Source organism: Amborella trichopoda, chromosome 3 (genome assembly GCF_054954075.1).
Source record: "Amborella trichopoda isolate Santa Cruz 75 chromosome 3, AtrichopodaSantaCruz75HAP2 v2.0, whole genome shotgun sequence".
Classification (NCBI taxonomy): domain Eukaryota; kingdom Viridiplantae; phylum Streptophyta; class Magnoliopsida; order Amborellales; family Amborellaceae; genus Amborella; species Amborella trichopoda.
Genome location: NC_142338.1, coordinates 16,211,900 through 16,236,888, shown reverse-complemented (window position 1 = coordinate 16,236,888; position 24,989 = coordinate 16,211,900). Strand labels below are relative to the sequence as shown.

The 24,989-nt window shown below is 35.0% G+C and overlaps 2 protein-coding genes across 14 annotated transcripts in view; one reads left to right on the top strand and one right to left on the bottom strand.

Annotated features, from left to right (window-relative positions):
- Window positions 1–4,311, bottom strand: part of LOC18430862 (isocitrate dehydrogenase [NADP], chloroplastic/mitochondrial) — a 73,948-nt gene extending 69,637 nt beyond the window's left edge. For 8 of the 13 annotated variants that reach the window (XR_016050806.1, XR_016050807.1, XM_088860223.1 and 5 more), the window contains exons 1-3: window positions 3,903–4,311; window positions 3,751–3,794; window positions 994–1,103 (exon numbers count right to left, since the gene is read on the bottom strand). Coding sequence is in view for 4 of the 13 variants with exons in the window: in XM_006841002.4 (XP_006841065.1) it covers window positions 994–1,103; window positions 3,751–3,794; window positions 3,903–4,206 (458 nt within the window). In the remaining 9 variants the exon portion in view is untranslated. Of the gene's footprint in view, window positions 1–623; window positions 717–993; window positions 1,104–3,750; window positions 3,795–3,902 lie in introns of all 13 variants that reach the window. The other 5 variants (XR_016050804.1, XR_016050805.1, XM_088860226.1 and 2 more) reach the window with 1 other exon arrangement.
- Window positions 4,312–20,346: 16,035 nt separating this feature from the next.
- LOC105420373 (uncharacterized) overlaps window positions 20,347–24,989 on the top strand; it is a 31,499-nt gene continuing 26,856 nt past the window's right edge. The window contains exons 1-2 of the mRNA XM_088860222.1: window positions 20,347–20,412; window positions 22,667–22,766. Of these exons, the coding sequence (XP_088716348.1) occupies window positions 22,765–22,766 (2 nt within the window). The 5' untranslated portion in view covers window positions 20,347–20,412; window positions 22,667–22,764. The remainder of the gene's footprint in view (window positions 20,413–22,666; window positions 22,767–24,989) is intronic.

Sequence of the window (24,989 nt, the reverse complement as noted above, 5' to 3'; positions counted from 1 at the left end):
TTGCTAGTGCCTCCCCATTTGTCACCAATATCTAAGCCATCAACTGACCTCAAGAAATCATTCGTTTATAATAATACACCAAAAATTAAAGTATTAAACAGTATTCTCTCTCTCCGTCCAGTCCATCACCCTTCACCCACAATTGAAAATACATGACTCGCCCACATCTCTATATGTCTCTATGTAAACCTTTTTCCTTTTCCAAACAATCCACAAATATCAAGTACTTTGATTGATTAAGGTTGCTCATGCAACTATAATAATGAATTCATGATCAAGAAAATCTCTAGAAGAAGACCAAGTCTCATTATTAGAAGCAGCATTTGCACGGAGGGAGAAGAAGCTGGCTGTGTGGCATAGCATGGAGACAGCAAATTCTCAAGAGGAATCACTGAAGGCCGTGTCTAGATGAGCAGATACACAAGGCAGACTTATCCACGATGAAGGTAAAATGCCTTTTGACACGAGGGCAGCGTCACCTTTATGTGCTTATTATTTTGCACAAACACGTAAGAACACTTATGATATCAGTGGTGAAAAGCACAAGACCAAACAGCCTGCACATATAAGACTGCTGAGTTGGGGTGGTAAGACATTCAAACAGGGCCTAAGAATCACCATACATGGGAGCAGGATTGGCATGCCTAGAGAAGAAACTGGCTTCCAAGGACTTGTCGTCTACAACAACGAATTTAGCAAGTGATAAACCCTTACAGCTGAAAGAACAGAAAAGAACAAGATAAACATAATGCTACTATAAGTATATCTTGCATATGTGAGAGAGTAAGTGATGTATATGATGCTAAAAGATGGTCAAGATCGAGCAATTCAAAACATACTTGAAAAAGATACATGTGAGATTTGCCTAAAGAACTGAAAACCCAGCACAAATCAAGTGATGCCTATCCATGCAACACTTTGGACCAATATCACTATGAAAAAAACAAAACATAGAATCATGAAGAGAAACAAATTATACTACTCATGACTCACTTGAGCGTAGCTTCAGCACTCTCTATGGTAATTTGATCATCTGTAGCATCGCGATTTAAGATTCCCAAGTCAAAATACTTAATATTCAAGTCCAGGTATGGATAGATAAGCTGCATAAATATTCGGTAAAATGAATATTAAATGCACAAACCTGTATATCTTACACTAGACAAGTAAAAATAAGTCAATATTCCAAAACATAAATAAAAATCAGCAAAACTATAATGAGTGCATTCTAAGTACATAAGACAAAGTACAATTGACGCCTATAAACATGTGTATCACTTGCATACACGGCAAATGACAATTAATACAAGCAAAAACTAGCATATTTACAATAGCCATCTTGGAGAAAAGAGTTCAGTACACACAATGAGAATAAAATAAACCACAAATAGAATGGGTAATGGAGAGAATGAGGTTTCAGACAAATATATCATCTGGTCGAGCTTAGATGCAAGTTCGCTATCGGATTTAGCATGAGTTGCTCATGAGCAAATGATTTGTTAAGAGATTACCTTGATGGGGTCGTGGTGGTTTCGTATCCTCAATATGGAGGGCCCTTTGGGGATGGAACTATAAGTTCTTGTTAGCTTTGGAGAAGGGTCATTTTTGTTCATTTCATGTGTATGTCCTGATAGGATTACTTTGGCCTGGGGATAGGTGGTCTCTTCCAACAGATCCTTCATGTACAAAAGATAAATGGTTCCAAGAGGAAGATACAGTTTGACTTGAAAGAAATGAGCTAGAATAGGGACCATACAGACAGTAGCCAATTGGAAGGGCCACAAGATATGTCCCGACTCCTAAAAGTGATATGTCCCAACTCCTAAATGAGGCTTCAAAGGGGTAAAACAACCATGAATATGTCAACCCAACAATTAACAGGATTAAAGATCAGAGCTACATCCGTACAAAAAACAGCAGTTGACTTCATCTTGACAAACTCAAAAAACCCTTATAAGGGCAAATGAGCTCCGCTATTCCTCACGCCCTCCCCATATGGATCAAACAGTCTAACCCTCCATCACAACTAGTATAAAGACACCACACCTTGTAGGAGTGCACAACTCTCAGGGATCACACAATGCCCCACCACAATCAGTTACTACCAAAATATACTTAAGCCAGCTGCCAGCATCGATGTCTCCAAATTACTCAGAAATAGCCCAATGAGTGGTAATCTTCTTTCACGACTCACCAAATACATGCAGTGGCTCTTGTCCCTTGTTGGTTAAAAAATAAAAGACAGGAAAAAAATTCACTACTCCAAGCACAACAAATTTTGCAACTTCGACTATAGTGAATTGAGGAAGCTTACAAAGGAGGGAAAGATTTTCTAATATACGTGCGATGCCTCTACTTCAACAACTGTTCATGGTGAGCATGGATTTCCTTACTTGGAAATACTTTATCGGTAGTCAAGATACACCAACTAACATCATTTTAATATCTCAAAATCATGACACCTTCCTGATCAAAGCACAAAGAGCACAGGAATACATTATTCCATAATAAGCAAACCAAAAAAAAACCAACTAATCAATGGTTTCCTGAGAGTATTCATTGGAAGGATTCTTTGCCTTTTACGTAAAAATTAGTAAAGGATACATCAGTCATTTAATTCAACTTTCGAAAGACAAAAAAGGTTTGCCCGAACCAAAATAGAAATACCTCTATAAGTGTAGAGGTTTTAATACAAAGGAACATTTTCCAATATATTCAGTGTGCCATGTAATTCAAAATTTGGTATCTGGAAATTAATACACAAAATGCCTAACCACCACAGGGGGAAGGGGAAGAGGGGGGCGCTAATCATGGGACCGTCCAAGACACAGCTTCCAGTTTTTAAGGACCATAGTAAAAGAAAGTATACAACTAACATTTATGAATCATCAGCAAAAAAACAGTCCATTTCATCATATAGCATAGATGAGAAAACAGCTAAGGTGGCTAATAGCTCCATATGAAAAGAAGCCTTTTTTTCCGAAATATATGCAATGAATTCTAATAGCTCCGCATTTACTTCTTAAATGTTTATGGGACATTTATGGCTGTGGAAGAATAGGCTTCCCCTGCTTGTTGCCTTCGTACGGAAAGATGCTCAGAAGTTGAGTCAGAAGCGATGTCTTGTATACGGAAAATTAAAGAGTTTGTCCACTTCTATCTTATTTCAAAAAACGTTATGCATTTGGCAACATCAAGTCAGCCAGAAGAAGAGGAAGTAGATGGCCTTGGTAGAGAATGGTTCACACTTTTAAACTGGGTTTTGATACAGTAAAGACAACCCTGTTCTGCACTTGTTTCATACGTCTAAAGAAGAGCAGCAAATTCACTATACCATGTTGAACTCCCAAACATAAATATCTAAAACTCTTTCTAAACTATAAATTTGAAAAGGAAAATATTGCACTGAATTATTGGGATAAAACATTTTGAATATCAATATCTTGATCTACGGGAATAAAAAAAAACAATATTTACACATCAAATAAAAATTACAAGAGAACATCACTATTTCACAGTATAATAACCATACCAATGATATTTCTATAATATTAAATCAAATCAGGTACATAAGATTCTTGATTTAACCATTCTAAATAAAAAATAGAACTCCAAGAAAAATGAAAGTTTCAATCAAACAACCAGGAAGACGCATATTATCTTCCAAAAAGAGATGCACCATTATCCATTTTATTGTAAGCCCAAAACAAATAAACAACCCAATCATAAACTTTCTTTTTGACGAAATACCTTATCCTTAATCATTTTCCATATGACCCTGGTCATCTCGTCCCCTGCAAATAAAAAACAACAATGCAGAAACATGAGATATCTGAAATTTTTGAAGTGTTTATACATATTAACACCAAAGTTTGAGATATCTGAAAATTCGTAAGAATTACCATCCATTTCCACGATTGGGTTCTGAACTTTTATCCTGTCAATTGTCGCGGTCTGAGCAAAGCAGTGAACAGAACATTTAGAGAGAGAAAGTGAAGACGGGTTTCCAAGGAAGGCACCATGAAAGCTGCTCCCCTGAAGAGGAGAGCGGCTAAGGGAAGAACGAGAATAGGAAGATGGGTTTTTGGGAAGGCCACCATGAAAATTTCTCTTACGAAGAAGAGAGACATTAGCAGAGGAATGGGGAGTGAGAAAAAAGGCGGAAGAAGACATGGCGCCCTTCAAGCAAGAGGAGCTCCTAAGCATTCCTCCTGCTTAAAGAAGAAGGTTGCTAAATCACACAGGCGTCGATAAAAACCAGAAAACCCTATTTTCGCAACACGGACGAAAGAGAGGCCGCGCAACTGCGACCGCCTTTGAAAAGAGGAATGTAAAGCTGTTCCTAATGTTTCACGCGACCTTTCTTTCCGTACTCGGGTCACCGTACCCAGCCCATCGATCCGGTGCTGCGAATCATTCGGGTCGGAAACTTCTATTAGAAAAAAAAAAAATTATACAATAAGTCTATTTATTTTTTGTACAAGGTGGTTATAATTAATCTTAACCATTGGATGTGATATTGAGTGGCTGCATTTATTTTATTGACCAAGCTCAAAATTCAAAATAAATTTTCTCAAACTTTGTGATATACCCGACGATTCAAAAGTAATTATTATCATTTTTTTTTTTTTTTTAGGTTTGTATGTAATGAGACCATTTACCTTTTGTATTAAGAGATAACAATTACTGATAACCACCTGATGTGATTAGAACCGTCCATTTAATCGGGAACTCATACACCACATTTTCCTTTGTACATTCTATTTCTATTGGATTTCTTGACAATTTTTAATTCATACTACTGAAGGGTCGTGCATTTTCAGATAGTTCTTATCCCTACCATTTTAGGTGGATTTAGCTTAAAATAGGTGACTTGGTGAATATTTAATCAATATTTAGGTGTATTATGGTTTGGGGAAGACTATGATTCGGTGTAGATAACAGTGTATCAAGTAGTATAGTCCCTAATGGTCAACTGAGCTAACCCAAGGTTGTTTTCTATGGTTTTTAAGGTCATTTCCTATGGCTTTAAGGCTTAGGAACCTAAGAATAAGGTCAATTTCAAAAAGGGCGTTTGCAGTTGCCTCTCTTGGGCCCTCCCTATTCTTCATGGTGTAGGAGGCTACAAAGAAGTAGACACTTGTGACTCAAGCACTTGAAACCAGAGAACCAATGGCCGAGGATGGTGGTCCCACCAGCAATACATTAACTATCATCCCCTAAGTTGTCTACCAAAGGAATTTGCATCTTAGGGCTTTAGTGGATTGAATATTGTCGGTATGTTTCCACCAGTTGGGTACAACAGGGTTTGGGACCTATCTTGCGGCAAGATCAGAACATAAATCCGCTCTTCACGAGTTTATTTATGAGGTGATCGGATCTCACATTAAAGATCAAACCCTTTGTGGATCATCGCAGTGTCAGTTTGTAAATGACATCAAAGTCTAAAAATGAATAATATAACTCTTGAGAATGACATAAACAAAGCACAAACTAGTAAAATAATGACACTGAAGGATCATGATGAAATAAAGTAATGAAACTTGTGAACCGGCCTGGGCCTCGCAGCACGGCATCTGGAGTAGAGGCCTTGATCAGAGCTTAAATTGATTGAATAAACTACTTTTGATAAAATAAATGACTGTTCTGATCTTCGAACGAAGTGGGTTGAAGAGGAATCTAGGATTTTGAAGATTTAATGTCTTATGTAAAGAAAATAAAGAAAAGATGAAAGTTTTTCTTCTCTGAAATAGGTGGCCATGGCTACTGGAAAACTAGGCTTTTTAAGGCTCTTAGTCTAAGGTTTCATGAGGACTAGGGTTAGAGTTAGGCTAGACTAGGGAATTAGGGTTTCTTGGAAATGTGAGACCTCTTCCCCCCATAGGGGTAAAAAGTGAGTTTTTATAAACAAAAATGACAAAAATTTGGAAGGTGGTTGTTTGGAGCAATCAAGGGCTGACAACTATTCGCATCATGAGTTCTGGCACTGATCTGATGTACAGCGTGCCAAAAGTTCTGCTGCAACGGGCAATCGACTCAGTTTGGCATAAATTTCTTTGGGATTGTGATTTTAATGGTTAAAACTTGCTATTTTAGGTCACAATTTACACGGTTTGGTAGTGACATCATATCATCCTTCCAACCTACTCACAAGCTTGCCATATGTAGTCCAAGGTCTCTTAAAATGGATTTTTCATGGGATCTTAAAAAATCTGAGAGATATTCTAGCCTATATAATGGTCTAGACATAATTGTGTTTAATGTGTCCTATGGTGTACTAGGCTAGTGTGGTCCTTAGGGTTTAAATAGTTTATCTAAATCTTTTTCTTATGCATTTAGGGGCTATTGGATACTTGGAAATATATTGTCTATGAAATATATTACTGGCATAATACATTACTGCGTAATACATTGCCTGTAAATGGATTGTTACTGTTTGGATAGTATTTAGATGCAACCTAGGAAATACATTGTTATTGTTTGCCTATGTCTGGAAGAAATATAGGAAATGCATTATCAACATTTTACCAGCACGTGCTTATAAACTATGATTTCTTTATTTTTTGTCACAAAATTCTACTAAAATATAGAATTATCATTTCTTTCTTCTTTGTCACAAAATTCCACTAAAATACGGAATTAAAATCATCATCACACCATTCCAAAAAGATTTCTAATAATAACATCATCACCATTCCAAAAATATTTTCTAATAATTTGTACCATTTTACAGTCATCATGACACCATTTCCTACTTATTTTACATGCCTTTGGCGCTTACATGGAATCACATGTTTACTAATATGACATCGGTTTCAACATGATAAGTCATTGGAAAAATATAATTGGAATAACATGATTTTATTATGATAGTCCTTATTTTTATTTATTTTTAATAGAAGTGTTTCAAATGTCTCTCTATATAATTTCAAATAAACAATAAATTTATGATACTAAATTCAAAATCTTTATGGTACGAGTTAAAAAATAGGAAGAAGTTTGATTAGTAAACTAGAAGATTTGGTAATTGCAGTATAAAATTTTGAGGTATTGGAAGAGACTAAAGACGTATGTTATTTCAATTGAGATTTTAGTAATCTCTTATGAGGATTATGTTGTGTGAAATTTTTTATTATGATTGTGTAGTGTAATTTATTATTGATTACTATTTTTTATTATTATTTTTTTTGTTTTTATATGACAGATGATGCCTTCAGATGAGGAGATAACCTTAAAAAGGGAGGGATCACCTATGCTAATTACTATGAATAGAGAGGGTTTACCAGAGAAGATTTTTTTTCAATGAGGGATAGGGTAGGGAAAGACCCACACCAAAGATTTTCCAAAATTACCCGTCACTTCCATAATAGATTTTTCATCTATTACTACTCTAATATCTTTCCATTTCCTTACGTTTGCGTTTGGATACCTGGAAATATATTGTCTGTGAAATATATTATCGGCGTAATATATTACCGCGTAATACATTACCTATAGGGCCGTTTGGATACCTGGAAATATATTGTCTGTTAAATATATTGCTGGCGTAATACATTACCTGTAAATAGATTGTTACTGTTTGGATAGTATTTAGATGCAACTTGTGAAATACCTTGTTATTGTTTGGCTATGTCAGGAAGAAATATAGGAAATACATTACCAACATTTTACTAGTACGTGCCTATAAACTATCATTTCTTTCTTTCTTGTCACAAAATATTACTAAAATGCATAATTATCATTTCTTTCTTTTTTGTCACAAAAATCCACTAACTGAATTAAAATCATCATCACACCATTCCAAAAAGATTTCTAATAATAACATTCTTACCATTTCAAAAAGCTTTTTTAATAATAACTTGTACCATTTTACAGTCATGACACTATTTCTTACTTATTTAAGTGCCTTTGGGACTTATATGCAATCACATGTTTTCTAAACATTGGTTTCAACATGATAAGTCATTGGAATGATATGATTGGAATAACATGATTTCATTATGATAAGTCTTATTTTTATTTATTTTTTTATAGAAGTCTTTCAAATGTCTCTCTATATCAAATAAACAATAAAATTATCATACTGAATTCAAAATCTGTAGAGTACGAGTTAAAAAATATAAAGAAGTTAGATTGGTAAATTAGAAGGTTTTGTACTTGCAGTATAAAATTTTGAGGTATTGGAGGAGATTAAAGAGGTATGTTATTTCAATTGAGATTTTAGTAATCTCTTATGAGGATTATGTTATGTGAAATTTTTGTTTTGTAATTTATCATTTATTACTGATTTTTATTTTTATTATTTTTATTTTTATATGACATTGATGCCATGAGGGGACGAGCTTAAAAAGGGAGGGATCACATTATATTGTGTGACATTTTTATTATGATTGTGTTGTGTAATTTATCATTTCTTACTAATTTTTATTTTTATTATTTTTGTTTTTATATGACAGTTGATGCCTTTAGATAAGGGGACAAGCTTGAAAAGGGAAGGATCACCTAGTTATTATGAAGAGGGAGGGCCTAGAAGATGTTTTTATGCGGGATAGGGTAGAGGGCCTAGAAGATGTTTTTATGCGGGATAGGGTAGAGGGCCTAGAAGATGTTTTTATGCGGGATAGGGTAGGCAACAAAGTGCAAAAGATTTCCCAAAATTACTCATCACTCTCGTAATAGATTTTTCACCTATCACCGCGTGTAATGAATTTCCTGATTTTTTTGGGAAATATCGTAATCACTTTCCATTTTCTTACTATTAAGTGCACCCAAACAGTTGAAATACTATATTTCTTGGTAATCTATTATCACGTAATAGATTTCCAGGTACGCACACGGCTGTATACCCAAACGGTGGAAATGTTATATTTCCTTGTAATCTATTGTCACGTAATAGATTTCCAAGTACCCAAGCGTCCCGTGTATCCAAACAGTAGAAATGATATATTTCCTCGTAATCTATTGTCACGTAATAGATTTTCAGGTACCCAAACGGCCCCTTAGAGATCATTTCATATGCTTTGAGACCTGAGATTTAAGGACCTGTTTGGTTACCTAGAAATGAGACTCTTGGGGAAATGTGTATCCTAGAATTGGTATCTCTTGGAATTAGCATTTCTTGGAAGATGGGTGTATGTTGTTTAAAACTTTAGATAGTATCTGGCATAGACATGGAAGATGCATCTTCACTGTTTGGATTGCTTGGAAGATATATCTTTAGTAAATTCAAAATTTTTCATTGTATGGTTATTTTCTTAAAAAATAACCACCATCAATGTTGTGATTATTGTACTTAAGAATTTCTTAAGTCCTTTTAAGTGTTTGTCCAAGTGAGGAATAAATGGGGACATTTTAAAATTGCAGAGTTTGTATTATGATTTCTAACAACAACTAAAATTTGAGGCAAAAATTTAAGAATTGTTTTTTTGACGAGTTCAAATATAAATCTATACTTGTAAAGGTGATATTCTTTCATTCCAACATTACATTTCACAAAACATATGCATTCAAATATTAACATCATGTTTATAATAATTAAATAGAGTAATGATCCTATAGGACCCTTCCCCACCTATGTGTGTAGGACACCAAAGGATCACTATTAAAGTTGGCACGTATCTCTAAAAAAGTTATCACATGAGTGTAAAACTTGACTTTTCTATAGATTCGTACCAAATTTAATGGTGATCCTTTGAGGTCTTACACACATGGGTCGGGGAAGGTCCTATAAGATCATTTCTCAATTAAATATTATATCATAATTATTATAATTTTCATCATTGTCATCATCATCCAAGTCTTATCCCAAGTAATTAGGGTCTGTTAATTATAATAATTATATAATATAATATTACAATAGTTAAAAATGTTATAATAAAATATAAATATTGTAATAATAATATAATATGAAATTATATATATTAAGATAATAACATAATATTATATGATATTAATATATTAAGACATTACCATAATATTATAATAAAATATATTTAAATGATCACTATTTCAATAACAAATATTTTGAATAATGACATCAATAGTAACAATAGTAGTAATATCAATAATAACAATAATAACAATAATAAGTTTAGGTTTTGTATATTTAATTTTTGATTTCCAGAGAATATCAATTCCACCCATTTGGGTGGAATTGACATCTCATGAAATTTGGCTTAAAATGAGGCTACAAGACTCCCCACAAAATGTCAAATTCGTCTTTGGAAGGAACCAAATTGGTCAGTCTAGGTTGTTTCCATGGAAATAAGAATCCAAGAGTCTGATTTCCAGGGAACCAAACGGGCCTTAAAAGAAAATGCAATTCCAAAAATGGGGTTTCCCCTCTTTGGAGCACCCTACCCTTCAAAGCACATGTGAGCGGCAAAGATGTAAACACCTATAGAAACATGAATGAAATGAATGACTTAGAAAACTTAGAACTAATGCCCAAAGGATGAATTTTTTATCAGGTCTAACAACACGTTAACTGTCATCCTATTTCAGCTGACAGAGGAAGTTTTGCATCTAGAGAGATTGAGCGTTCTCTGGGGTGCTCTTGAGTAGTGAATTTTGAAGCCAATGAATAAAATGAAATGGATGGTGGAATTGAAATTGACTTTTCCTTTTAGTCTTCCTTATCTCTTAGTTTTCCTAGTGAATGAGTAGGATATCCTGAGGAAACTGCTAGGGAGGAGGGTTTTTAATGGTTGATTAAAAGTTTTTATTGGTAGTTCTTTCATTTTGTAGAGAATTATTAAGCGTGGACAATTGCCATCCTTTCAAGATTTAATCCCTACAAAATATTTCAGAATTTTTTTAAAAATATGAAGAAGTTCTTAGAAATAGAACTGGTGTCGAGTTACAATTTAAACCAAAACTATGAAAGGTTTTGAAAATGGCAAACACAAAATTTTGAAAGTACCCAAACCAAAATTGTCCATTTAATTGGAGCTTTAAGCATCAGAAATTAAGAAATAGAAATTAAAAAAATTAAGAAATTAAACATTAAGAATTTTGAAAGGAGCATTTTGAAAAGAGGCTGATATTTTTGAAAAATGACTTACTTAGTAGTTTTAGCTCATATAACTATGAAGCCAACTAAATAGTTTAATGTCATGCATCGACAGACATCAGCGACAATTTAGTGTTATGCTTAGGACATCGACAACAATTTAATGTCATATCCAAGATATCAGCATATAGTTTGGCGTCATGTCGAGGACATCAGCATACAATTTAGCATCATGTTGAGGACATCAACATACCGTTTAGCGTCATGTCGAGGGCATCAACATACAATTTAACGTCATGTTGTGAATGTCGATGACATTTGCACATCATTTTAAGAACATCAACATACAATTTTACGTCATATCGAGGACAACAACTGAACATACTCAACCTTTTACGTCATATAGGACTAGATGTTTGAAATGAGTTTGAAAATCGCAGTTTACCCTCATGTATGATTGAAAATAATTTTGAGAGATGATGTTGATCTTTAAGAAATTTTTTGAAAACAAATAAAGTTTGAAACTAAGGTCGGCATGTAGCTTAGGCTCATGCAACCACAAAGCGCTTAAATGAAAATTTTTAAACAGGAATGAGAAATTTTTGAAATTAGGGTCATATGATCAAGGTGTTGAGGATTGATGTCTTGTATTCTGAGGAAATAGATCTGCCAATGTGGAGTCAAAGAGACGACTCCGGAAGGCCGTTAAAAGCCTGAAGGGTGGAAATTTTGTATCCATATATGGGTATTTCGGTAATTTGTGTCATCTGCCTGGGACTTGATATATATTGTTGCGATGGGGGTTCTTTTAGTGTTAATGAAAAACATATATTTCCTTGCAGTTAGCAAGAAGATAGACGTGTGAGGAAGATAGCTATTATAACCCTATTCTCCATTGCTAGTAAAAAAACTCTCATTTCCCGTGGACGTAGGAATGTTATCCAACTATGTATATTTTTGCGTTGTGGTTGATTGTCTCTTTCTTTAGGTGTTTGTTTCTTCTTTCTTGCTTCGTTGATTTTTATTTCTTTTATACACAAGAAGCATTAAAATAAAATTTTTACAGGACGGGTGCGAAACTTTTAGAAATAGGGTGGTCATTGTTTAGGCTCATATGACCAACGAGCCAAAAAAAAAAGTTTTTGAAGGAGGGATGATAAAATATGGAAAATAGGGTGGTCGTATTTTAGGCTCATTGATCACGGAGCGTAAAAACAAAAAAAAAAAAAAAAAATGAAAGGAATAGAAATGATAAAAATTGAAGAAATGTGTTTTCTTGAGGATTCGAGTACTCTTCAAAAATTCGAATGAAAGGCCGTTGAAGGAATTTTAAAATGACATAAAGGGCTACTTAGGAACTTGGGAAACTAGGGACCTAATTAAAAAATTACTTTTCTCTTTTTCATTATTATTCATTTTTTTAGAAAAAATATTCTCTTATTATCTATTTTTAATTTTTATATCTCAAAGACCCAATAATTGAAAATATTAATTGCAAATAAAAAGTCTCTATTTTTTCTATCTTACAACCTCTGACTTTTTTACCATAAATTTTTTAACCCAAACAAACAATAAATTGACGTCCTATCCAAACCTCCATCTCTCTCTTTCAAATCCCTCACTAAATCCCAAATTTACCTAGAAATTCCTCTCTTTCTCCTCTCTCTCTCTCCTTCAAAGTTCATTCAATTATGCTCCTTTAGGTTTTTGGTGCTCTGGACCACTGCCCATGCTTTAAGAGCCTAAGCCAAAACTGCAGCCTTGTTATAGAGTAACAAGCCAGTTTTGAACGAAGATCTCAATGCAACGCCATGACTCGAACATAGCCGAAAATACGAGATCTCCATATCCATGGCCAAGAAAAAAAACCCCTTAAATAAAAAAAACGGTCGCAATGTTTCTTCGCCTGTTATTCTCACTCCTTGGATTTACCCATCTCTTACATTCGGAAAGGTAGAGAGAGAAACAAAGGAAGTTAAAGAAGGTGAAGAGGGAGGTGGGTTTCAATTTCCATATGATTATGCTGCTATTCAACTTGCGATTGATGCTGTGGTGAAAGTTTTCATTGTTTTCAATAGCCCCAATTACTTCCTTCCATGGCAAAACAAGTCTCAGAGAGAAACTTAGATAAGGACCTTCAAACGTGAACAAGTCTCATATCTGCTCAATCAAACGCACCTCTCTCTCACATATGAACATCAACATTTTTTGTGGGGTGTATTTGCTTGAGAGATATCGAAGGTGCTGTTCTCTTTATCATCTTCATTAGAGCAATGTTTCATGCAGACTGCAGAGGTTATCTCTCTCTAAACCATAGCTCTGCCAAAGGTTCTATTTTTCTCTTTTCTCTACAAAGCCCACCCTGCTTGCCACTATACACACACAGAAAGACCCAATACTCCGTTGTCTTCGATAAATGATAGGAGTTTTGAGAGAGAGAGAGACGGTGATGTGAGAGAGAGATGAAGTTTTAAAGAAAGAGAGGAGTTTCGATAGGGTGATTATCATTTTAGTGCTGGTTTGGTCAAATATTTATGATCATAGGGTTTAGGGTTGTAAGATAGAAAAGTTGAAGATTTTTTGTTTATAAGTAAATTTTTTATCATTGAGTCTATGAGATATAGAAGTTAAAAATAAGAGTTAAAAGAGATACGTTTCTTTTTATGGGCTCAAAAATTACGGGTAGAGCTGGGATTTTCAAAGATGCTTCGGGGGCTTTCCAAAATATGGGAAGGTTGACTTTCTAATTTCTCTTTTCTTTTTACTTTAAACTAGGAAAAAGATTTTGGAAGCATGGGACTTGTGATTTTGATGGATTTGGAAGGTTTGGTAGAATATTTTGGCCCTGTGTTTTAGAAAGGGGTGTGGTTTGTCTAAGGCTAAGGCCCTAAACAATCAAAGTAAGATGTACCTTTAAATAGTATTTGAAAGATGTAAAATTTAAAGCTTGAAAGATAGTGTAAATCGAGTAGATCTATGAATACTTGATAATCTTCACAATTGTCATTTCAGAAAATTCATTACAAGATGTATTATGTCCATGACTTTAATTATTTAATTATTTATTTATTTTATATTTATATATCTTGAGATCAAGATGATCGATTTGAGGATTTTTGGACATCAAAACAACCTCCTATAATAATTTTTTAAGAAATTTGCGTAGGATCATATTAGGGTCAATTACAAAATGAGATCATGTTTGTCCCAAATTACATGAAGCACTACCTTTACGGCTTTTTTTTTTTCCAAGTTACCCCTCTATCCAGTAATGTAAATATCCACACGTGGGGTTTATACTAGCCAAAGCAAAACAATGTCTGCTATCCCCAAAACCAACAAACCCTCTCTCACTCCAAACATCGTGACTTTGTATTTTTTAAAAAATAATCTCTCTCAAGTCTCAACCCTTCCAGTCTCAACCCTTCTCTCTCCTTAAACCATCTCTCACCCTCTCTCTCCCTGAAAACCATCTTTCTCCTTTAACCCATCTCTCCCCTAACTTTACAATAGGCAAAAGATCTTGAAGAGAAAATGAAAGGAAGAATGGTTCCACTCTCTCTCTTTCTCTCTCTCTAATCAAAAGAAGTCAATGCTGTATCCAAGAAATGCTTAATTTTTTTAACCGGTGGTAAAAAGAAAATGAATAAAAAAGTTTTGGGTGCCTTCAAGGTAGTAATTATGGAGGGAGAGAGCGCATGGGTAATCAATGCAGAGACATGTATGGCTTTACCCATTGAAGTAATTGCAGGAGGGGTTGTTTGGATGTAAGAGAGACGTTTTGTTGGGTTTTCAAGGGCTTTTAGGCCTAAAGAGAGAGAAAGGGAGGTGGAGTTCAGTGTGGTTTTCATTTTTGGGGTTTTTGAGTTCTTTTTTTCTTCACAGGTGGAAATTGTGAAGGTGGTTTTAGTTGGGGATGGAAACCATGGATCTGGGGTTTACATCATGAGAGTCTAAATCATTGTTTTTTCTCTCAAATGGCCCTTTTGTGTCAAAAGTGTTGGTAAGACTCATATTATAAATGAAATCTCCCCCCTCCTCTCTCTCTTTCTAAGCTTTTCTTCATCTCTCTAGGGCTTTTTTTGTTTCCTTTATCCTTTCTGAGCTTCTTTACTCTTTCCTGGTTGTTGCATTTGAATTTCAATCTTTGACTTCCCTAAAAAATGAGCTTCTTTTAGAGTTTGAATCAGATACTTGGTCTTGATCTTGTTCAAAAGTTTTGGTTTTTGAATCAAAGCTTTTGGTTTTTTTTTAAGTGCCATGATGTTAGGGTTTCTTTAGTTCAAGGGTCCCAACCTTGATAGAGTATATCTTTCGTTCTATCTTTACCTGCTTTGGTGGGTTCCATTTCTTTGAGAAAAGTTTTCGGGATTGTTGATCTTATGGCCACCAGTTATAACTCTGCAACTCCACTTGGATTTAGGGTTTTAATTTGGATTTAAAGAGAGAGGGTTTGTTAACTTTGGAGATAGCATATTGTTGTTCAGTATTTCAAACACCGGACAACTATTTTACTTTGTACGGTGTAAATCCACCTGTCCGGTGTTTGTGTTACTAGACAAGGGGTAATTTAGGAAAACCGGACAGGGGGTAACTTCTAAAAACAAACAAAAAAAAAAAAAAACCGCGAGGGGGGGTGCTGCCCTTAATTTGAGACAAATGTAATCCCATTTTGTAATTGACCCCAAATATGGCCCATACATAAATTTCTTTAAATTTTTGAGGTATGCTTTAATTTGATTGTTTAGGGCTATAATGACCTTTTTCCTTTAGAAAGTGGAGGAAAGTGCATATCTGGGGCATCCAAAATAGCCTTTTCGGCACATTTGATCGGCTATAACTTGCCAGAATTGTATCGGATTTTTGTCAGATTTACGCCAACATGACGACTAAAATTTTTTGATCAATCAAGTGGAGTAGGGACATTCATGCCACATCTTGCAGTGATCTTCATGCCTTTCGTGCGACGTCATTCAGTACAAGCTCTTTTCTCCTTCAAACTTTCGCGAAAGTTTCTGTTTCGTCACTTAAGTCAATTTCTAGGCTAGATGAACTGATGAAGTCTCCTGAGAGTTTATAAAGGGCCATAAATTTCATCACCTCCTGAACTCACAATTTTTTGTTTCTTCTTTCTTGAATTGCTTTTAAGTTCTAACTCTTCTTTTGCAAGCCTTAAGCCATGTCTTCCAGGGAGCATGCTATGTTTTTAGTAACCATGACTCCGATTTTGACAGATCTCATTGCTCACAAAAGTCATGTGCTCATCACCATAACACTCATGAGTTTCTTTTTCTCCTTCGAGTCCAAAGAATTCTCAGTGATCTTCCACTGACTTATATCCTTCCTCTCCCTCCTATAATGAATGCGGGGTGCTTGATGGTGAGAGAGCATATTATAGACTTCCTCCTTCATTTGAATGATCTACTAACAATGAAGGATGAATGACTCAATGCTCGGGAACACCGTCTCGAGATTCAAGATGTTGAAATTGAATACCTTGAGCCGGAGCTCAAGAAAGCTCTTAAGAGGGCTGGCTTCACTTTGAGTTCTGAGTCTGATTAAACATAGTTTTCTTTTCATTCGTTTTTGCCATGTTGGCCAAGAGTGATGAATAAGGCCATAGATTGTAGGACCTTTTGGGCTATTGCTTTTCTTAATTTATTTCAATTTTAATGTTCATCCCTCTTGAAGAAGCAAAATAATCGCCATGTACATCGACTCGAAAATCAATAAAGTCGATTTTTCTTTAAATGGCTTTGTATCTTTTCCTATCTCTATCTCTCTCTCTTTGTTGCTATGACTGCATTTATTAGGGAAAAATATAGATATTCTCCAAAATGAATTTATAGACATCTTATCTAGTACATTTAGTATCACATTCTAGACCCTACACTATTTTTTTATTTATTCACCCCCCTAATCAAAAAGTCAAAAAAATTAAGACTAAAAATGTCATTCATTCTCCTCTCTCACTCTTTACCCACCTTCTCTCTACTCCGTCTCTCACTCTCTCTCTCTAGCAGCTCTCTCTATCTCCTCCCTCTCTATCAGCCTTTACTCACTCTCTCTATCACCCCTCTTTCTACTCCCTCTCTGCCCACCCTTTTTCACTCTCTCTCTACCTATACCCTCTCTACGTGCCCTCTCTACCTGTCCTCTCTCTATTCCCTCTCTTACTCTCTCTCTATCCCCTCACTCTCTACCTGCCTTTATTCACTCTCTCTACCAGCCCTCTCTACTCCCTCTCTACCTACCCTCTTTCACACTCTTTCCACCCGCTATTTCTATCCTCTCTCTCTACCTGCCTTCACTCACTCTCTTTACGAGCCCTCTCTCTTTATCTCTCTCTACGTGCCCTCTCTTTCTCTCTCTACCCTACAACGAGGCCGCCCCATCAAATGCCACCATCTGTTGTTATTGCTGCTGAGAAGATGAGGGTGTAGAGGAAGAAGGCAAATTCCTTGTTCCATGGTTAAAAGAGCCCCCACCTAAGCATCAAGTCCCCCACTTTGATTTCTCTCTCCTTTCACCTACTAGGTTCCCTTGATCTTCTATTCTTTGAGGGGCATGAAACATAAGCCATCGGGTGTGCAGAGAGAGATTAATGGAGGGCAAGAGAGAGACACAGATGAAAAGAGAGTGGGGTAGAGGGAGACGGGGGATTGGTCCTCCTTTGACATATTGATACGTAAATTACATTGTTTTCAAGTCGAAGTCCCAGATGTAAAATCAATGGCGGGTTCCTATAAACCCCACAAGATCTGTTAATTTTTTATTTTAAAAAAAGAGAGAGATTGGGGATTGGGTCTCAGGTAGGGAGAGAAAGACCAGATAGAGAGAGAAAGAGAAAGAGTAGGTACGTACAAGAGAGAAATAGAGAGAGAGAAGGCGGGCAGAAAGAGGGGATGGGGAGAAAGGGTATAGAGAGAGGGTGGATAGATAGAGAGAGAGAGATGGAAGGGTATTTTGGTTTCAATTTTTTGGACTTTTGAATGGTTTTTTCGATTGGGGGTAAAAGTAAAAAAAAAAATAGTGTTGGGTTTAGAAGTGTGATACTAAAGGGTCGTTTTGCAACCTGGAAATATATTGGTTGTGAAATATATTACTGGAGTAATATATTACTGGCATAATACATAACCTACAAATGAATTGTTACTGTTTGGGTAGTATTTAGATGCAACCTGGGAAATACATTGCTAGTGTTTAGTTATGTCTGGAATAAATCTGAGAAATGCATTATCAGCATTTACCAAAACTTACCCATAAATTATCACTGCTTTCTTTTTTATCATAAAATCCCACTGAAATGCCGAATAAAAGCTATCATCACACCATTCCAATAGGATTTTCTAATACTATTGTCATCACCATTCTAGAGAGAGATAGAGAGTCCCAATACCAAATGACACCAATTTAATACTTTCATCTTTTCTTCGTGCTTGAGGTTTTGGTTGTTATTCACTATGGTAAAAGATTGGTCAGTCTATGCCTAAAGAAAATCCCAATAGCAAATGACACCAATTGAGACCAACTTTCATTAAAGGGACTTCCTTACATAACTAAGAAATTGAAGTCAAGACAATAACTGAAGATGGAAACATTTGCATTTATGCAGTCACTATCCCAATTGTTCTCAAAGATGTAAAACACTTAGAATGAGAACATTAAAAGCTTGAAGATAATAGTAAATAACTAGCTCAGAATGAGAACAAAAGAAGTTGAAGTGAAATGAATCAAATTTCGTGTGTAGGTTAAAAATAGAATCAAACTTCTTGTAGAAAAATTAAATTTCTTGTACAAAGTATTACATTATCCAAACTGACATTTTCTACAAAGATCATAGCGAACAGTTCCATAGACCAACCAACAATAACCATTAAGAATACTCTGTGATAATTTTTTAGAATTTTTTACTGTTCTGTAGACCCAAAGACCAGAACTAACAGTTTCATAGACCCAAGCAGCCAACACTTCTGCCCTATGAGAATTTTTGAAGAATTAATTGGCTTTATTATATCCCAAAGGAACAAAAAAGAGCAACAAGAGATCACACGTTTCAATTCTTGCATGAGGAGGACTTGAATTGGTGTGCTCGATGGTAAGTACTTCCTTCGTAGCAAGATATTCTAATGCCTGCAGAAATAAGGGATTCACTGTTAACAAATGGACTTCAAATTAAAACCATATCAAGCAATCATTTTTGGCTTTAAATGCACAAAATGATGAGCTTGTTCGAGATGAGTGATATTTTGCCCCCAGCTGCTACCCATACAGTTGTTACATAAGTTGATCGGTAGCAAATGCCTGGACTATCGCATCTATTGATAAGTTCATATTACTAGGATTAATTAGTCCAGATTCCAGAGCCTTACACTATATGTATTAGAAATCAGACTGCGCTTATATTTATCAAAGGTTTTCTCTATTCAATGCCTCCTGTCTTTGTTTTGTGCAGTTAGTCAAATCGGTAAAGAGAGTCATAGGTTCACAAGTAGGTCCCTAGTCTAACTATTCATGCCCATAACAAAGTTGAGAATATATAGGAGTAAACATAAAAAAATTACATGGTCACAAGAAATTGTAGAAGTTGAGCGACTTTTCCAATTTTGAAATTAGAAACAACTTTTTGACGTTGAAGAATTAGAAGTTTGTTGATAAGAGTTTTAAATTTACCCATTGTATTTTTAAAACAATAAGAAGTTTATCTTTTAAACTGCTGTCTTAAAAATTTACCATTGGATTTCTATAATAATCAAAAGTTAAAATTGAGTATTGATATTCTTTAGAACCTATTTAAAAAGTAAGAGCCCATGAGACGTAGGTACTATCTACAACAAAACAAACTTTCAGGCGTGTTTGATAACAAGAAGTGTCTTCTAGGAACTTGGAAACTTCACTTTACTGTTTATGTTTGGCGTTTGATAAAAAATGGAAGTTGAATGAAGAACTTCACTTTACTGTTCATGGGCCCTTCACCGTTCACTTTATGTGTTAAAAAAAGTTCCGACCAAAAGGTCGGAACTTGAAGTGGGAAGTTTTTATAAAACTTCACCGACGAAAGTTTGCACTGAGCGTCTCTTCGCAGCAGGCCGCCATCAACCAGGGCCCTCTCGCTGAGCCATCCCTCTCTTCTGTTATTCGCCGCACTCGGCCTCCTCTTCTTCCGTCCTCGTCAACCTCCCAGCATTCCTCTTCACAAAGCCCCCTCGCCTGCTTCACCAAGTACCTCTCTCCTCTCTTTTTCTCTCTTTCCATTTCTAGAAAATGGCTTTCTTTCTCATCTCTCTCTGCAGAACTACTTTATTCTCTCTCTGTATCTCTCTCCATCTAGCGGTGTAGCCCTAAATCTATTTCTCGCTCTATCACCAACCTCCCATCCGTCATTGACATCAGAGCTCCAGGTATAGTTCTTTTTATTTATTTATTTATTTATTTATTTTTTCTGTAAACCTATTTCTCTTGCTAGGGTTTTGTTGTTCTTGAATCTCTGTATTTTTTCCCCTGATTTTCAAGATATGTTTATTAACGGATGTGTTTTTGCCAATTTATGTGATTTTGGGCTGGGTTTGGAGAAGTCACGAGATTTGTGGCATTTTAGTTAATATTTTTTGGGGATTTTTTGTTATTATAGTTTTATAAGTATCTGTGATGTCTTCCTCATCGAAGAACACAGTGTTGTGTTGGATTTATCTGTGTGCTCAGTAATTTATCGCTCTATTCTTGTGGAGTGAAGAGTGGGGTTGCATGATCTCAATATAGTTATTGCAAGAGAGGGATTTGGGTTTGCTTGGTTTTAACACTTCAATTTGACCTAAAATGCCGATATTTGCCACTAAACAATAAAACTTCGCATGTATCACATAACTATGTTTCTGTGATTATAGCTACCCAATTCATAAATCTCTTGTTAAAGGCTGTAAAAATGCTGATTTTAGAATGTGAAATAGCATTCATCTTTTGAACTCGAAAATGTAATTTTATATAATTATGATTAATAGTAAAACAAAATAGTAATTATATGGAAGTAATTATATAATGGTTATATAATTTTTAATGGGTAGCATTTTACGCAGCAGTGACCTCTAACCTGTTATGATAAGCTAATGGACTCTCCATAGCACTGACTGTTGTGCCACTGAATGGAATTTAAAATATCACTTTTGATAGTCCGGGACTCAAAGTATTTCGTATATAAGTGTGACTCAAACCAATAAAACTTGGCTTGATGATTTTGGCTTAGCATCAGAAATGATGCCCCCCAAATCTTGCTGGTCTAGGGCTCCTTTGGAGCTTCCATCAAAATTGATCTTTAGCACACTTTAGGGAAGGGGAATCCTATTAACTATTCATTTGAGCTCTTGGAGATTCTTTTTTTCCTTTTTTGGATTAGTAGCTCTTATTGGGATGCTGCTTTATCATGTCTCTCTATGACCACTGCATTTTGTATCCCTTAATTACATTTGGGTTGTTGACGAACCATGCAATGGGGTTTGTCTGTTCATTGTAAGAAACATGATCTCTTCAGTATCCCGCTAAATATTCTGTTGCTTCAATCCTAGTGATACGTGGCCATATCAAGTAGGAGTTAAGGGCTTATTGACTTGAAGAACAAAGTGTATTGTGTTCTATGGTAGATCTTGCTATTCACAAAAACCAATGATGTGGCAATCATATGCCCATGAATTTAGCCATGTCCCTCATAATCTAGAATAATGTCTTGTATGACTAAAGGGAAAAAAAGAATTGAAAAAAGATGGTAACTAAGTAGTGCTTGGACTGCTTTTTTGGGGTCATCATTCCTTTAATCAATATGATGTTATTTTCTTTTGTATTACTTTTAAGGTTTGTCATGTCATTAAATGATCAAATATGTAAGAGTTTTTTCCATATGAAATCTACCTCTCTATCTATCTACATGAAAAAATTTATCTTTTTCTTTGATTTGTTATTATACAGCAGCATATTCACATGGTTTCTCATAGTTGCTCAAGGTGTAGGTTAGATGAAGGTAATAATTTGGAATATTATCTTCTATACTATCGTATTTTTTGAGGGCCTCTATTTTGTTTGGTGAACCCTTGATGCTAAATAAGATGGATTGCTTGCATTCTAGCAGTAATTTGGTTCATGGTCTTAGGTTGTCTTTTATTTTCGTGTTGAAATTAGAACTAGAAGGTCTTACATCTGGCATGTGTTGTTGACATGTAGTTCAACTTGGACGAGTTCATGTTTAGCATTAACGTACAAGGTCCTTATATTTTTTTTTTACGAATGAAATGGTACCCCTAAAAGTGTCTATGACTTAATTGGGTGATTTGGAATTGATGGTAAAATAAACAATTGAAGCATATCAGTTGCCCTTTCTCTATTCTTTATATTTTAAAGTGTACTGAAAATCTTCATCCACAATTTTCTTTCCTAAGGTTATGGATTTTGTTTTGTTGGAACTCTTTGAGACAAGTTTTGTATAGATCCTTGAGACATTTTGTCTTTCATTGCGCTCTTTCAATATGCGCAAGACTTTTGAATATGCACAGGTCCTACTTATATTTATCGATTTCTAGATGCTCTTTCATGTGCATGGCCATTTATTACTCTCTTTGTATGATACTTTCTTATAGTATTTTAAACCTAAAAGAAGCATCATGCTCACAGGTTCTGCAAAACAGACATTCTCTAGTCAAGATGCAGTGACAACAAACGAATTGATAAAAGCGCTTATTGATTGGAAAATTATTCAAGATGAAAATGGAATGTAAGCACTTGGACCACTTTGAATTTGGTTGTTAGATACCTTTCACTTTGTTTTATTTTCTAACCTTGTAATTATTATTATTATTATTATTATTATTATTATTATTATTATTGAGTATATAATCTTGTAAGTCCTTTCCTTATATCAAATTATCAGCACATAGAACTCTATTTTTATCTCACTTGTCTCACAATATTATTGACATGTTATTATTACAGTTATTCCATGACCTGTTCATGATTTTGATAGACCAGCTACATCACATTTCCTTTTTAGTTGTATTTATGAACAAGGCTTTAAAAATTCGGAAGACTTAACCTTTTACCTCTTATTAGTGACTCAGCTTGGCTTGGTAGGTTCGATCGATTTGGTTGAATCTATTGATTAACCAATAAAAAGAGGCTTGACTTAGTTGAGTCTTGTGATATTACAGGACACTTGCCAAGGTGTTGAGGCAATTCACAAGTACTTATTAAAATTGCATATTTGAATAGGATAGCAGATTTTCATTGGTGAATGTAAGTAGTGCTGAAGTTATTACAGGTTATTGTTGAAGGGGCTGATTTCTTACTACTTGCATTTTTAATTATGTATGTTTAAACTATTACTGGTTATTGTTGAATGGGCTGGTTTTGTACATGGTTATATATGGATGCATGAATTGTGAATGTTGCTTGACATGCATCACAAATGCCTTAACACTTAACATACAAATGTTATGTGCGTGACTTGTGAATGTATATTTTTGAGTTGTGAATGACATATATTTTTTAGGTTGGGATATGGATGTATCAGTGGTGAATGTAAGTAGTGCTCAAGTTATTTCAGAAAGATAATATTCTACTTTACTTTCAATTGATATAGTATTCCAAAAAAAAATATTCTACAAATTAATAAAAAAATAAATAATATCTAGGTCTCAATTTTAACATTTACATCTTGGCTATTACTTAAAGCTAATCCAATACAGATACCCAGTTCTTCTTTAACTTCCCAGGAAGTTATCAAACACAGAAACCAGGAATTTCTTAAGTTCCCAGGAGGTTATCAAACACATAAACCAGGAACTTCTTAACTTCCCAGGAATGTTATGAAACACAGAAACTAGGAGCTTCTTTAGGAACTACTAATGTATAGTTCTTCAGAAACTTCCAATTTACAGTTCATGAACTTGCTTTCAGTTATCAAACAGGCCCTAACAGCAAAACCCTGTCTAGGTTTTAGAGAGAGAGCAATGAAGCTCCAACCACAATGTCTAGAGATAGACCAAAATCATCTCAAAGTTGTAGAGAGAAATTAAAACACATCAGAAGATTTAACATTATCCAAAAACATCACAAAACAAGCTGAGTAATGCTTAGTATCAGGAATTCTAGAGAGAGAAACAAATAGAAGAAAACCAAGAGAGATAGATGAGCATACATGGTATCTTTCTGTCCAAAGCTAGAGAGCAGAGTTCTTTATATTGGAAATGTGGCATATCAAACCAGTTTTTCTCTCGAATTATTATTATTTCTTAATAATGGTACAGAAATCATATTGAAGTATAAGTGAAATCTCATGTGGTTAACATGAGGCAATGTCATATACATGGATCCATTTTTTAGCTTTAATAGAATGTATCATTGGAGGGAAAAATCCAGTATCACCTGAGAGAAAACCTAGTGATGTGTTTGGATTCCTTGTAACTTGTGGGAATGATTGGATGACAAAATATTATACGAGTCATTAATGGACTAATGATAAGTTTAACTCATTACATAGGATTAATTGTTTGGTGTCGTTTGGATACTTGGAAATACATTGTCTCTGCAATATATTACTAGCGTAATACATTACTGCGTAATACATTACCTGCAAATGGATTGTTACTGTTTGGGTAGTATTTAAATACATAACAAGTGGACTCAATGCACACGAAACTCTTTCGTTTGTGCAGTTGAATTTGTGGCAGTGGTCTCCAACTCCTGATCAGTGAATCAAATAATCGAAATATGCTTAAACCATGGACATTTATAGATGTGTAAGTAGAAGTATCAGCCAGTAGCTTGAAATTTCGCGTGATGGGGTTATAAAAGAACCCAAAATTAAAAACATTGAAATCAAGCTTTGGAAGAGGGGTGAACTCCTTATGGGTTATTGGGTTTACAAGGGTAAAAACATTACTGCTTCCTGATATCATCAAGGAGCATACCATGCCATTGCTAGAGGCCACCCACTCTA